The sequence below is a fragment of the Neomonachus schauinslandi genome, chromosome 10 (assembly GCF_002201575.2).
Source record: "Neomonachus schauinslandi chromosome 10, ASM220157v2, whole genome shotgun sequence".
NCBI classification, from domain to species: Eukaryota; Metazoa; Chordata; class Mammalia; order Carnivora; family Phocidae; genus Neomonachus; species Neomonachus schauinslandi.
Window position 1 is genome coordinate 107,134,649 of NC_058412.1, and position 15,068 is coordinate 107,149,716.

Genomic DNA, 15,068 nt, shown 5'->3' on the forward strand with positions numbered 1-15,068 from the left:
AACCCGCAGCATGCCCCTCGCTCACCACTACTCGATCTGTCTATGCGTAATTCTTAGTGTTTTGGCAACTGCTTATTTTCTGAAATTGCCTAACCACATAGTCGAAGGCATGCTTGTATAATCCAGTTATTCCAAAAAACCGAAGTGCCTTCTTATCCTAAGGAGAGGTCCCAGGAATAGACATCTTTGCTCTCCATGCAATTTTGGGAAAGCTGCACCGTCTCTCCAAAACTGCTCTTGGCCCAAAGCTCTTCAGATTGCCATGATGCCCTCTGGGGGAACTCCTCGATCAGTTAGGGGCTTCATCAGCCCCCTCTCACCCCACTGCCCCGTCATAAAGAAAATCGTTCATGAATTCAGTCATGAATTGCAGAGAATTCTTTTATTTTGAGGCAGCTGTGGAGTCCAATATAGTGCCGACATAGAAAAAGATTGAACCGAGCAGGATGTTTAGACCTGATGATGTTTTCTTCATACTCTTCTGTAGCCCTCTCTATTCGCGCCTAGTAACTACCCCCTTCTCTACCCCTTCATGTTTCTCCCTCTTGCTACATTTCTGACAGTTGTGACTTAGCTAAGAAGTAAATACAAGCTATCTGTCCTTTTTTCAACTCCTGATGGTCTGGATACAAATGATTCAGGATAAAGCAAACAGGTAAAACTGCACGTGGCCTAATCTGTTCTGGACTTAAGAACTGGGGAGAACCAGTATTCTACACAAAATAAGACTTAGAAAAATTCTGTTCGGAAAAATAATGACCACAAAAGAAATCTCACAGTGGCAGAGTAAAATTTGATACCTACAAAAAGTAGGTTGATGAATCAAATCCTTGTATGTAATCTAACCAGGGAAGGCATATGAACTATACATGACATAATATCAAGACAAAGTGAAATGGAAAACATTTGGAAAACTTTTACTGCATTGCTTAGAAAGTTGAACCAGGAATAAACCTGGCTTAGTGAAATCTCCAGAAATGCTTTCTTTATGAAAATCCATTTGTGTCTGCATGGCTCAAGTATACTGGGGTCAGAATAGTGGGCCCATAATGATCCTCCAAAAGGATTAACAGAAATTAACTTAGGAAAACATAGGTATTTCATATATTCTTTATAGCCAATTATGAGGACCAAAGCTGCTGGAGTCTAGGAAAGAGTAAGACTTGGAAATGGCTTTTTTCTTTGAAAAAATTTGAAGGAAGACAGAGATGTTCTTTTCAGCCAGAAAAACACATTTTAACTAAAAATATCTGTGATCTCAATATAGCTGTAAACTAAATGTTCCTGTACCTTGGTTTGCTTAAATATCCCTTTTGGGGTGCCTGGGTGGCTCAGTTGGTTAAGCGACTGCCTTCAGCTCAGGTCATGGTCCCGGAATCCTGGGATCGAGTCCCACATTGGGCTCCTGGCTCAGCAGGGAGCCTGCTTCTCCCCCTGACCCTTTCCCCTCTCATGCTGTTTCTCTTTCTCTCTCTCTCTCTCTCAAATAAATAAATAAATAAAATCTTTAAAAAAATAAATAAATAAATACCCCTTTTGTTCCTCAAGCTGGTAGACCAGTAAGGTCATGTGTTGGGATAGTTTCTTTGACCAAAAAAATAGAGTAAAATTTATTTTGGCAGGTAGTGTAAACTCTGAAATATTTCTTGAATGTAAATTACAATGTCATACTTTACTAATTGCTTAAGTCTTTAAAAAATGTTAAAATACTTAGATGCTACTCAAAATCTCAGATGAGAATACTGTTTGATATTTATCTTCAAAAAGCACAAAATGGAAGTTTTATATAAAACAAATTGTGTTGGTTAAATTACATTTACAGTCAGCTCATGTACATGAAAATGACTAGATTTTTTCACCTTACTCTTGTTTTGTGTATGTCTGGAAGACCTCCCCTGTCCAAGTTGGGATTTTTTTTTTTTTTTTTTTGCTTGTTTGGAAGAGGAAGTGTTGGTGGGTGTGTAAATTTTGCATTCTGCAACAGTACAGTATTTTACTTTGTCACTACTGTTTTGGTGGTAGCTGGGTGCCAAAATTGTGCACGCCAATCCTGCACCAGAATTTTGGCCTCTGTCCACAATCAAGTAAACTGATGTAGCAGCAGCTCCCCAGGCTTTTATTTGGTATGGTATTAAATTGTGGAGGGGGAAGAGAGGAAATTAAACCACACTATAGGACTTTTGGCAATCCAAACGAAAAATGATGCTTTGTTGACATCCAGGGAGGTTTTGGGGGGGGGTGTGTTTTTGTGCTTGTGTATGTGGTTTTGTACAGTACATTTACTGCAGCTGTTACAATAACTGTCACCAAGTTACTATAGGCACTTTTACAAGCAACCTTAAGAATGAAAGTCAATTTTAATAATCAATTGAATTTATGTAAGTTTCCCATTTAATGCAGTAGAAATTTAGAGGTAATTTTGTGCCAGTTGTTGATTTTAATACATGGGAATAATTACATTTGATTTCCCTAAAATTGGCTAAAATAGATATTTAAAATTGATCAGAAAATAGTTGAGTAGCAACTATGTAATTATGTAGATGAGATTATGTAGTCCTTTGTTGAAAACTGACAGTAAATACTGGGTGAAAGTAGAAGTTGTAGGTTGCGATTAAGGTTGGTTATGCACCAGTTTTCCTGGATGATGGGGCTTTTTGCTGTGTCCCAAAATTCAGTTACGTAAAAGCCAAGCTCTTTTGCTAGTCTTGAGGTTTCTTTATATGACATAAATTAAAGGTAAGAGTGTGGTGTTTAAGTGAACTATTTAATTATTAGAAAAGGAAGTATTACTATTCTTAGAGTTAGTACTCCGATTCCTATCAGATGTCATATTAAAGGAGAGCTAATAAGATACTTGGATAATGATTGTTTAATGAGGGGGTTAACAGTCTACAGCTATTTTTAGTTTTAGAACATTCTTTGGCAGTGCTAGAACTGAATGTATATGCTTTAAATAGATTGTGTTTGTTCTTAGACACAAATTATTTTGATCAAGGACAGGATTTTCTCTAGTGCACGGTCTTGGGTTTTCTAACTGAAATGGTAGTTATCAAATAGGGAATTCTGTATGAAGGTGATATGAAACCACATTGACCGGTGGTCTTGCTTAATACGAATATTCAGTATTTACATTTTATCATTGATGTAAGTGGGATGATAAATAGTTTGTAGCTAACAGTGAGTCTGGAATTTTGACCCTCATAGCAGCCCCCTGTGGATCAGGTTTCTCAGCCTCCGCCCTATTGTTATTTGGAGGTGGACAGTTATTTGTGGAGAGCTATTCTGTGCATTGCATGGTGTTTAACAGCACTTTGGCCTCTAGCCACTGGATGCCAGCAGTATCACTCCCAGTTGGGACAACCAAAAATGTCTCCTGACATTGCCAAGTACCCCTTGGAGGGCAGAATTGTCCCCAGTGAGAACTGCTTGCTATAGATCTACCTTGGCTTGGAAGTGTAGTTACTTGAGCAGCAGTGTTCATTGAATGGTCATTGCAGAGTTGGGTATACATTCATGGGGTGGGAAAAGGAGCAAAGGGGAAATAGAAGAATGAATAGCTATGAAAATTACTTTATGATTTTTAAAATAATGTATAAATACAAATAACCTTTAAGCTGGTAAACTAATGAAATGATGCAGAGTAAAGACATTGGAATTATTTTAGGAATACTGGTGAATTGGGGCACAAAATTTTGGGGAGGGTTTGGAGAAGTTATGTAGAATGATCTGCCCTTGTGTAGAGTGTGTGTTCTTTCTATATATAAGTTATATAGTCTCCTTTAGAATTGATACTGTATATATTTTTAAAAATCTGTTATCTTTCCTCAGGTACTTAAATTAGGGGGTGGTAAACAGATTGGTTTGGCTGGGAAAAACAACCAAGAAATGAAAAATCAGCTAGAGAGAAAATGTGGATAGTACATCAAGGATTAGGGGTTTAGATTTCTGTAAGTAATCGAAGTAATTCCTAGTCAGGGACATGAGGAAGAATATTTTAACTGACATAAAATGTATTATTGGGAAGACAGAATACAAAGACAAATCCAAAAAATGTATTATTGGGAAGACAGAATCCAAGAATGCAGAATCCAATCCAGGTTAGAATGCTTAGGATTTTGAATGAAGTTCAGACCGTAGAAAGAAGGGCCTATATGTAGGATCAATTAGAATCAATAGGGTTTGGTAATAGAGCACAGAGTTGAGACTTTAAATTTGAGTCTACAGAACTAGAGTAATAACAGTCCAGAGAAAATCTGAAAAGAGTGGTTTATGGGGGAGGGTTGTGTTTTTTTTTAAGTTATTAGTTACATTACTTAGAAGCAGAATCTGCATCTTGTTGCAGAACATAACTAGTTTGTTTCAGTGAATGGTACTTAAGTTCTTCAGTTGTTTCCTTGTTATTAAAGTTGAAACCTTATTGAAGTAGAAATTCTCTCTTGAGCCAAGTTTTTTTCTGTCTGTAGTTGTGTTTTGTTTTTGTTTTGCTTTTTTTCCTCCGTCATAACATGAGCCTGGTGGGGAAAGATAGATTGAGTTCAGAACAGCTGCTTATCAGAAGAGAAAGTTTGTAACAGAATCTTGAATCCTTAAAAAAAAAAAAAAGTTTGGACACTTGTTTTGCAATTTTTCTGGTCCCTACACACAGAAAAGGTTTTAACATTATGCCTTAAAAATTGCTAGGTACTTCCTAAATCATTCAGCCTTTATATATAAGTTTTCTGGAATCTTTTGTTCACAGTTCTGATTTATTTATTTTTGGGTTTTGTTTTGTTTTTTAATTTGTTTCTTGGTGGTAGCTATTTAGAGCTAAGATTTTTATATATTTTAAATGACATCTTCTCTTTTTCTCCCTAGCTCAACATTGTAAAATAAATCCATCAGAATGACACCTTCTCAGGTTACTTTTGAAATAAGAGGAACTCTTTTACCAGGTATTGTAAAATTTTACTTTGAAACAAAATTTTACATGAGTATTTTTTTTATCTTGATTATCTTAAATATGCAGTTTGTTATTACAATAGGACTAATTTTTAGATGAAACTATCTTTAGAACTTACCTTATTTTTCAGAAATGTGCTTGGAGTATAGTATACCTAAGGGGGCGCCTGGGTGGCTTAGTGGTTAAGCGTCTGCCTTCGGCTCAGGTCGTGATCCCAGGGTCCTGGGATCGAGCCCCGCATCGGGCTCCCTGCTCGGTGGGAGGCCTGCTTCTCCCTCTCCCACTCCCCCTGCTTGTGTTCCCTCTCTCACTGTCTCTCTCTCTCTGTCAAATAAATAAAATCTTAAAAAAAAAAAAAAAAGAAAAGAAAAAAAACCATACTTCCCCAAATAGTAAATGTCTTAGTCTCATATTTTCCAAGAAAGCTGTGAATTTATTTAATTTTGCACAGGACGAAGATAGTTGGACTAACCATGAAAATGAGGGAAATTTTGCTAGTGCAAGAAGTTGGTGAACTATTTGGTTAGATAATTTTGTTCCCTATTTGTAAATTTTTTGGCTTATTGTATGTTTTGCTGTCTACTAAAGCAGTGTGAAGTAATTTTAGGGTAAATAGCATATCAAAATAGTATCACGCCTGGGGTATATATCTCCTTATTTAATATACTCACTATACTGGCCAGTTCCTCAAATCTGTTACATTCTTTCCTTCTTTTGGGCCTTTCTCAAATTGTTTCCTCTGTCTAGATCTCTGGCCTCCCTTCTCCCCTTTAACTCTCCTTAATGCCAACCCCACATTTAGCTAGGTTAGGATCCCTGTGAAATTCAGGGTTCCAGGACTTTTCGTAGTACCTTACAGATTTTATGGAATTATTTGAGTAATTTTGTTTATGGATAGATTGTAAGCTCTGTGAAAATGTGACTTTGTCTTGTCATGCTGAGTGCATGTATCTAACACAGTGCCTGGCTCAGAATAGGGGTAAATATGTGTTCAAAGAATGAATAAATGATTCACTCTGTATATTCAGCATCTTTGGCCTAGCAGCCATCAGAGTGATGTAGGAAAGACGTCATTAGGGTTCAAAGCCGATGGCCAAGAAAGAATTCTTGAGATGTCTTTGGTGCAAAAAGGTGGTTTTGTTAAAGCACAGGGACAGGACCCTTCGGCAGAAAGAGCTGCATCGGGGTCATGAGGAGTGGCCCATTATATACTTTCAAGTTGGGAGGGGGTTAGGGATAGCATAAGTCTCTAAGGAATTTTGGAAGCAAGGTTTCCAGGACTTTAAGGGGGCTAGCTATTGTTGGGAAAAGGTAATTTATTACTGCCTAATAAAACCTTAGTCATGAGACCCTTCAGATGTATATCGGTGTGCCATATGCTTGGGGGATGATTACCAACACATATCTTGGGGGGGTTTAGAGATAAAGGAAGTTTCCAAAGGAATTTTTATATGTTAAAGTAGACTTACAGGATTGGGAGGGGGGCGGTCAGACTAGAATTGTTTTTTGCCCTTAGCAAAGTATTAACATCGAGGCAGTTGAGTCCCTAGAGGAATGTCACTCTGCCTCTTTCAAGGACTTGTCAGTGGGCTGTACGTAGTAAGGAAATTTAATAATTTTTCTTCTGCCTTTGTTTCCCACATCAAGAGCAGTTGACAGAGTGTATGTTTGTCCAAGTTAAATTCTTCGCCAAGATGATCTGGTAGAGAGCTCATCTCTGGGCAGGATTCTGCAGATTGAAGATTGCTAGCGTCTGATAGGTTGGCTCACTTGGGTCAAGAGCTCACCTTAGTCCAGTGTATAGCCTTCTCTGTGGAGAGAAGACTGCAGAGCGGTATCATATCCTTTCAGGGAATTGTACACAGGCACTTTAAGTTAGAAGGAGCTGGCCATGTCAGGCATAGGGACCAACCACAGAATTATCCCTAGAAGGGTGAGCTTGATGAGGGTCTTATTCTCAAGGACTAGAGGGGAGATAGTGGTGGATGTGAATGTAAGAGAGGACCATGTACACAGCAACATGTATGACTTTGGGAATGAATATTTATATTTAGCAACAGCGTTTATCTTTCTTTTTAATCAGAGAAGGTGGTGATAACCTAAGTTAATTACAAAACAAAATCTGGTTACTCTAAAGAATTGGTGAATATTTTGATACGAAATCTCTATATGTAACCACTCTATGCTTGACAAACATGTATTTAGAACCCCAAGAACTCCTGAGTGATTATCGCACTTGAAATTTTAGTTAAGTTTTAGACAGTCCAAGCTTATAGAATGCTCACGCAGGTGGTTAAAGCCACCTACAATTCTGGCTTTACTAGAGTAGTGCTTAAAAGCCACTCAGAATGTGGAGGAGTTTGTCTTGAACTTTGTTCACTTGGCCTCAGTTCATTATCTTTTTCTTTATGAATTTTAATTACAGTAATTCAGAATGTATTGCTATGTAAGTCAAAGTCTTCTCCACTTATATCCAATCATTTTTTTAAAGATTTATTCTCTCTTTAGAGAGAGCATGTGCAAGCAGGAGTGGCAGGGGTGCCAGAGGGAGAGGGCGAGAGAGAATCTCAAGCAGACTCCCCACTCAGTGTGGAGCCCAACACAGGGCTCGACCCACGACCCAAGATCATGACCCAAGCTGAAACCAAGAGTCGGACGCTCAACTGACTGAACCACCCAGGCACCTTGAAGTTGTAGACTTTTACTGAATGTATGTAATTCAGCAAATGTAGGTGACAGCTATATTTTCGTTTGTCTGTTGATGAGAAGTGTTCAGGTAAAACAACAGTCATTATTTTAGTAAGGAAAACTAGATTTTTCACTATGTAAGTCTTTGTTTTGAGGATTTTTTGTTATTGTTGTTGTCCCCATTGATAATTTTCTTAATCTTTAGCTTGTTAATAGCCACTGTTTGAGTTCCTGGAAAATAATGGTTACTGTTTCTCTAGAATACTTATGTGCATTTAGTGTGTGCCTTTTTAAATCGGAAACTGCCTTGGGGCGCCTGAGTGGCTCAGTCGTTAAGCGTCTGCCTTCGGCTAGGGTAATGGTCCCAGGGTCCTGGGATCGAGCCCCGCATCGGGCTCCCTGCTCCGCGGGAGGCCTGCTTCTCTCTCTCCCACTCCCCCTGCTTGTGTTCCCTCTCTCGCTGTGTCTTTAAAAAAAAACATTTAAAAAATTAATAAATAAATCGGAAGCTGCCTTGAAGGCAGGAACTGTGGCATGATCACTTTGTCTTCTTGGTGCTTGTTTATTGGCTCAGTTAAGTGGTTGAACAAATGAAGAATAGTTCACCTCTATACATCCCTCCTTTTCTTTGGTTTTGGTTCTGTAGAGGTAGGTCAAGTTAAGAATGCAGGTGTTGGTGCGGTGCCTGGGTCTGACGCATGTCTCCAGGGAGGCTCCTCCCATCTCTGCTAAAGGTGACTGCATCCAGGTTCTAGTGGAACTGACTGCTCTTTTCCTGCTTCCTAGAACTAAAATTTGAAACTTTCCTGCTTAGCCCACTATAACTGCTTGTTCTGTTTCTTTAGGAGAAGTTTTTGCCATATGTGGAAGCTGTGATGCTTTGGGAAATTGGAGTCCTCAGAATGCTGTGGCTCTTCTTCCAGAAAATGAGACAGGTGGTGAAAGGTAAGAAGGGAAATAACAGGTTACAGAATAATTGTGACATCCAGATTAGAAACTTGGGGGGTTTCTAAGATACCTTCATATATTTTTTCTCTTTTAGTTTTAATTTTTATGACCGTTCTTGCATGTGCATAGAGTGAAGTAGTTGTACAAGGTTGGTTGTAAAAAAAAAAAGTTTCTGTTTCTCAATTTCCCACTTCAACCATTTTCAATTTTCGGCTGGTTCTTTTGGTAGTTACCACCATATTTCTAAATAACAGGCTTATATTGCTATTTCTTTTTTTTTTTAAGATTTTATTTATTTATTTGACAGAGAGAGAGAGAGAGAGCTAGAGAGGGAACACAAGCAGGGGGAGCAGGAGAGGGAGAAGCAGGCTTCCTGCCGAGCAGGGAGCCTGATGTGGGGCTCGATCCCAGGACCCTGGGATCATGACCTGAGCCGAAGGCAGATGCTTAACGACTGAGCCACCCAGGCGCCCCTCTATTTCTTATTTTTTTAAGCTTTTTTAAGGTATTATGTTTTGGCTCTCAGTATATATTCTTTTTTTTTTTTTTTTTAAGATTTTATTTATTTATTTGACACAGAGAGAGAGCACAAGTAGGAAGAGCAGCAGGCAGAGGGAGAGGGAGAAGCAGGCTCCCCGCTGAGCAGGGAGCCCCATGGGACACTGGATCCCAGGACCCTGGGATCATGACCTGAGCCGAAGGCAGTCGCTTAACCAACTGAGCCACCCAGGTGCCCCTATATTCTTTTTTTTTTTAAGATTTTATTTATTTATTTGAGAGAGAGATCAAGAGAGAGAGCACACCAGTGGTAGTGGGGCAAGGGCAAAGGGAGAAGGAGGAGCAGACTCCCCGCTGAATAGGGAGCCCGATGTGGGGCTCGATCTCAGGACCCCAGGATCATGACCTGAGCCGAAAGCAGATGCTTAATCAACTGAACCCCTCTCAGTACATATTCTTGATAAAAGATCTGATTTTTGCTTTGGCCTATAAAATAATTTTCTGTAGCAGAGAAGTGGAACAGGTATTTTAGTTAATGTTCTGAAATGAGTTTGCAGCCGACATTAAATACAGCACTAAAGTTAGCATGGGTGTATTGGTGCATTGCAGTGGGGAAAGAAGGGCCTGGGTGCTGGTTTCAGTTCTGCAGTTAACTGCAATCTTGGGCAGATCTAATTTCTCTAGGCCTGGGTTACTTCATCTGCATGGTAAAAGGGTTAGGACAGAATCAGTGAATATTGACGAAGATGGTACTTCTTCACTTGGGGATATTTGGAAGCGTTATGGGTTGTAAAGATGTATGTGTGGGAGGTAAGGAGAGAGGAGATCTTAAACAGTATACAAATACATGCAGTGGCCCTAGGGAGAAACACCAGATTACATGATTATTAAGCTCAAATTGTTTTCCATGTAGAGCAGTGCTACTGAAAATGTGGCCTGTGGGCCACTGCTAGAGAAAAAAAAACTTTAGTTTTTCTAATAATCAGTGCATTATGTGAGAAATATAGAAATTAAGAGCAATCATTTAGAAATGTTTATAGCACTTTGACATTGCTGGGACATTCATGCATGTCCTTGTGGACTCATCTCTGTTGCACTGGATACATAGAATTATTGGTTACAGGACAGACAAACAAAAACTTGTCCTTCACAACAGATAGCTTGAGGAGCACTGATGGCAAAGCAAAAGAAAGTAACAATACAGTACCATAATGCAAATTAAGGAAAAGAAAAACAGGGGCGCCTGGGTGGCTCAGTCAGTTAAGTGCCTGCCTTTTGTGCAGGTCATGATCCCAGGGTCCTGGGATCCAGTCCCCCATGGGGCTCCTTGCTCAGCGGGGAGCCTGCTTCTCCCTCTGCCTGCGCTCCCCCTCCTTGTGCACTCGCACTTTCTCTGACAATATAAATGAATAAAATCTTAAAAAAAAAAATCTATAAAACACCCTTTTCCTATTTGTCATTAGTGTGACACTTTTTTCAGCCAATTCTCAGCTGTTTTTATAAGTAAAGTTTAATTGGTAAATAATATTGGAATCACAGAGGAACGAAATGTTTATTCCCTTCAAGTGGCTATTTTTTCTTCCATTTTCAGATCAGTCTGAAGTAAAACCGTATATCTTTCTGAACTTGTTCCTAAAACACACCTTGCCCTGAATGCTTGAGCTGCCCTGTCACATGTCTTAAGTCCATTTCAGCCAACCTGGTCAAAGTTATGTGAACAGATGAGATAATACTTAACTACGTAACTTGAAGGGACCAGCCACTTTACCTTGCTGATGCACATCGAAATGTAATTGATTCATATATGGCAGATAAACAGTGTTTCACATGGAGAAAGGAAGTAGATGATACAAGAGGATACAAAAAGCATTTGCTTTGAACACCATTCTTGTGTTTTAGAATTGTGTTTATTTGGATTTCAGTGTTGCGCATCTAAGCCCTTTGTACAAAGCTCTTTTTCAGAGTCTCTCAAGCTTCTCCATAGCTATAGGTTTGTAGTGATAAGAGCGATGTTAGGATTTTTTTTTTCAACTTACAGATAATTTGAAAGTCATAGTATTGTTTCCTAATAATGCAGAAAATGTGGGTCACTTATGGTTTTATTTGCTCTTGTAGATTTTATGGTATTTTGGGGGAGGATATGAGGTCATTCAGAATCAGGCAGGTGCACTGAGCCTCATTGCCCCTCTTTCCTGACTTCTTGAATTTCATCAGATTATGTTCATTTTTTTTTTTAAAGATTTTATTTATTTATTTGAGAGAGAGAGAGAATAAGAGACAGAGAGCATGAGAGGGAGGAGGGTCAGAGGGAGAAGCAGACTCCCCGCCGAGCAGGGAGCCTGATGCGGGACTCGATCCCGGGACTCCAGGATCATGACCTGAGCCGAAGGCAGTCGCTTAACCAACTAAGCCACCCAGGCGCCCAGATTATGTTCATTTTTTATGTCACTGAACAGTTCTGGTTCATTTTTTTTTTAGATTTTATTTATTTGACAGAGACAGCGAGAGAGAGAACACAAGCAGGGGGAGTGGGAGAGGGAGAAGCAGGCTTCCCGCTGAGCAGGGAGCCGGATCTGGGGCTCGATCCCAGGACCTTGGGATCATGACCTGAGCCGAAGGCAGCCGCTTAACCGACTGAGCCACCCAGGCACCCCAGTTCCAGTTCATTTTTAACTTTGCAACATTTACTTAGGGAAATGGAATAAAAAAACTCATTGCTTTGCTCTCTCCATCGCTTTTCATTCAGCAGTTCTTAACCAGGGGCACACGTTAGACTCACTTGTGAGGGCTTTAAAAAATACACATGTCTAGATCCTACCCCTGGGGAATGAGGAAGTAGGCATGAGAGAGGGGCCCCCAGCACATTTTTCAGAGCTTCCCGCTAATTCTACTGTACACGTCTGGCGCTGGCTTCACATACTCTGACTGACTGATTTATGAATGAAATAGTGCTAGAAATTTGCCATTTTTTTGTAGCAGAGATGGGAAATAATTGCACCTCAGAGTTGGTAGATACGTCTGCCTGGAATGCTGTGTTGAAAAGGATTCTGAGGCTTATCAGGGAAAAGTATTGCGGGCGCATGTGCCGAGCATTTGCCGTTCTTGTTTTATAGCAGTGGCCCTCAACTAGCCTTCTATCTTCACCTACCCTGTGAAGTTTTATCAAACTCCACATGACCGGGCTCCACCCAGACCTCTGAAATCAGAGTCTCTCAGGGTGGAGCCAGGGCATATGTATTTTATTACTACCAGATTAATCTGATTGTTGACCATGGGTGACAGGTGGTTGTGGATATTTTGTTAGGAACCCAGGATTGAGTCCGAGTGGGGATAATGCCCTAAAGCCTGCCTTGGCAGAGCCAGGTGCGAAGCAGTGCTAGCCATCTGGTATCGGGGAAGAACATTTGGAGCTGCTGTTTATTCACTAAACTATTCATGCTGAATTAATGTTTGGGTAATGGTCTATGACAGTGCCTCTCAAACTGAAGTGTTCATCATCAGAGTCACCTGGAGGCTTGTTAAGTTACAGATTGCTGGACTCTCCCCCCCAGAGTTTCTAATTCAGTAGGTCTAGGTGTGGCCTGAAAATTTGGATTTCTAACAAACTCCACAGTGATATTGATGGTCCTTGGATCACACTTTGGATAGCACTGGTCTATGATTGGAAGGTAATAAAAATCATTTATAATCATGAGTTGTAGTGACTGCTTTTACTGTTGAGTCAAAGCTTTAGAGTAGTGGTAGACTGTGTTGGCATAGCATAGGTCAGAGGAAGACACTGAGTTGAAACAAGTAAGATATGGATCCCAATTGCTTGGCGAGGGGAATAGCCAGAGGCTGGGCAGGACAGTCAGGATAAGGGACAGTTGGGAACATGAGTATAGCTCATCTGCCTCAGCCCCAAAGCCTCTTAGCAGCCCTGTAACATCTCTAAGTGGGAAGTCAGAGAAGATTCTGACTGTCGCTTCCACCTTCGTGCTACTTTTTCTGTTTGGAATACTTCTTGTCTTTCTATGGCTGGTTCCTTCTCATTGTGTAGGACTACTCGCAGACTGTTCTTCCTCATTGAGGCCTCTCCTCCAAAACTTCCTGTCACATCAGAAAGGTCAAATAGCCCTTGCTATGTATGTTTGGTGATTTGTTTGTCTACCCTCACAAGAAAGCAATCTGCTTAAAGATAGGGCTCTTTCTGCCTTGTTGATCACTGTGTTCCCAGTGCCTGGTGCAGGGTAGGCCTGGAGTATAATTTTGTGTAGGAATAAATAAGTGGTATTGGTCACAGACCTAGCTGGAGGGGTTTTATGAATTATGAAGTCTTTATGCATTTTAATTTGATATTAATGTTTCTGCTCTTTTTCTTCACAGCATGTTATGGAAAGCAACCATTGTACTCACTAGAGGAGTATCAGTTCAGTATCGCTACTTCAAAGGGTGCTTTTTAGAACCAAAGGTATGTTTTCTTTATCTAGTTTCCAGTTTCTTTAACAAACTTACTTCTTTTAAAAAGCAACTAATTTCAGTTTGCAAACATTGAAAGTAATAAGAGTTTGTTTTGATCAAATAAGGAAAACAGAACTCTAGATTAATAATATTTTAGTGCTAAAAAGCAAGCAAGTAGCCACTTCAGAGGCAGACGATGTCTGCAGTGGAATTTTTAAAAGACCAATAGTAAGTATACTCTGCAGTATTCTTGTTATGAAATTGGTTTTAATGATAAATGAGTGTTCTCAGTAGCTGTGCTTTTTCTGTAACTTTTGTAAACCTGTTAGTAACCAGTTAAAAGGGTTTTCTTTTTGTTTCATTTTTTAATCCTTATGTGGTATAAATACATTTGAAGGAGTATATAGCCAGCTTTAAGTGAGTAATTATTTTAAAAAATTATTTCACAACAGCCATCTCTTAGTGGCTGCATTTGTTTTAACTCCTATCAAAACTGAAAGTCATTTCTCTTAGATTTTTTTCAACCATGGTGTTGATAGATTAGGATCTTTTCTGAAAGCCTTTGGAGTATCTGTAAAATCTAATCTGCTTGCTCACAATGATTTATTATTTTGGGATTGTTTTCATATTTAGAAAAGAAAAAAAGTTGATTCTTTCCCTGTTATTTTAAAGATGCTTATTTCCTGAAAGGATTCTTTTCCTTCAGATTTTTATCTTTGAGCACACTTAGGCTGCATGTGAGCAGGGGTTTAGGCAGGAGTCTAGGAAGCAGAACATGGATTAAACCGTTTTAAAATTTTATTTCCCTTTGGGATCATTGAATACTTGTTACATGTGAAAAATGCAAGCAGCCGCTGTTACCTCATTCTCTTAGCCACCATTATAGAAAAGAAAAAACTGACAAAGCCACTTCAGCTGTCTTTTGCACCTATTACGTTTCTTATTCCAAGAATATATTGTAAATACTCAGTAATTAAAATTACATTATGGTTGATCATCGTGTTGGCTTATCTTGACAATAGTCTCATTTTAATGACTTAAGATCATTTATTTGGCATAAGGGTTATGCATTGTGGCAAAGTTTTTCAGTTTAAATTGAACAGTTGTGCAGTGATAAGTAGGTCATAGCACTCGACATTGAAAGTTTATTTGAGGATCCTGGTATGTGAAATTTGTAATATGTGAAATCAACTAAATTTTACTTAAAGGGGCATTTGGACAAGAAAAATCAAAATGCATCCTTTGGGCATAGTTTTCTAAAGTAAGACTATTGTCAACATAGATCAAATTAAGCCAACCTACAGTATTTTCCCTCTTCATTGAAAATGTAACCAAAAGCAGCAAATCAGTCCAAACTGCCTTTCTGAAAAAATTGGCAAGAAGTCTGCTTACAGTAAAAAACAAGTTTTTCCCCTTGTAATACTTGCAAAAGTTTACAGTATGTGTTGGTGAGTGTGTTTCTTTAAGTAGGTGCTCTGTATCGTGTACACATGTACCGTGTGATGCAGGGGCTGCCATGGTAAGTATGTTTTTCATGGACTAGAGTAAATAGCTA

General features: G+C 39.3%; 1 protein-coding gene across 1 annotated transcript in view; it reads left to right on the plus strand.

Annotated features, from left to right (window-relative positions):
- The window catches only part of GPCPD1 (glycerophosphocholine phosphodiesterase 1), a 52,256-nt gene that overhangs the window by 593 nt on the left and 36,595 nt on the right, over positions 1-15,068 (plus strand). The window contains exons 2-4 of the mRNA XM_021689166.2: positions 4,855-4,931; positions 8,473-8,572; positions 13,439-13,523. Of these exons, the coding sequence (XP_021544841.1) occupies positions 4,883-4,931; positions 8,473-8,572; positions 13,439-13,523 (234 nt within the window). The 5' untranslated portion in view covers positions 4,855-4,882. The remainder of the gene's footprint in view (positions 1-4,854; positions 4,932-8,472; positions 8,573-13,438; positions 13,524-15,068) is intronic.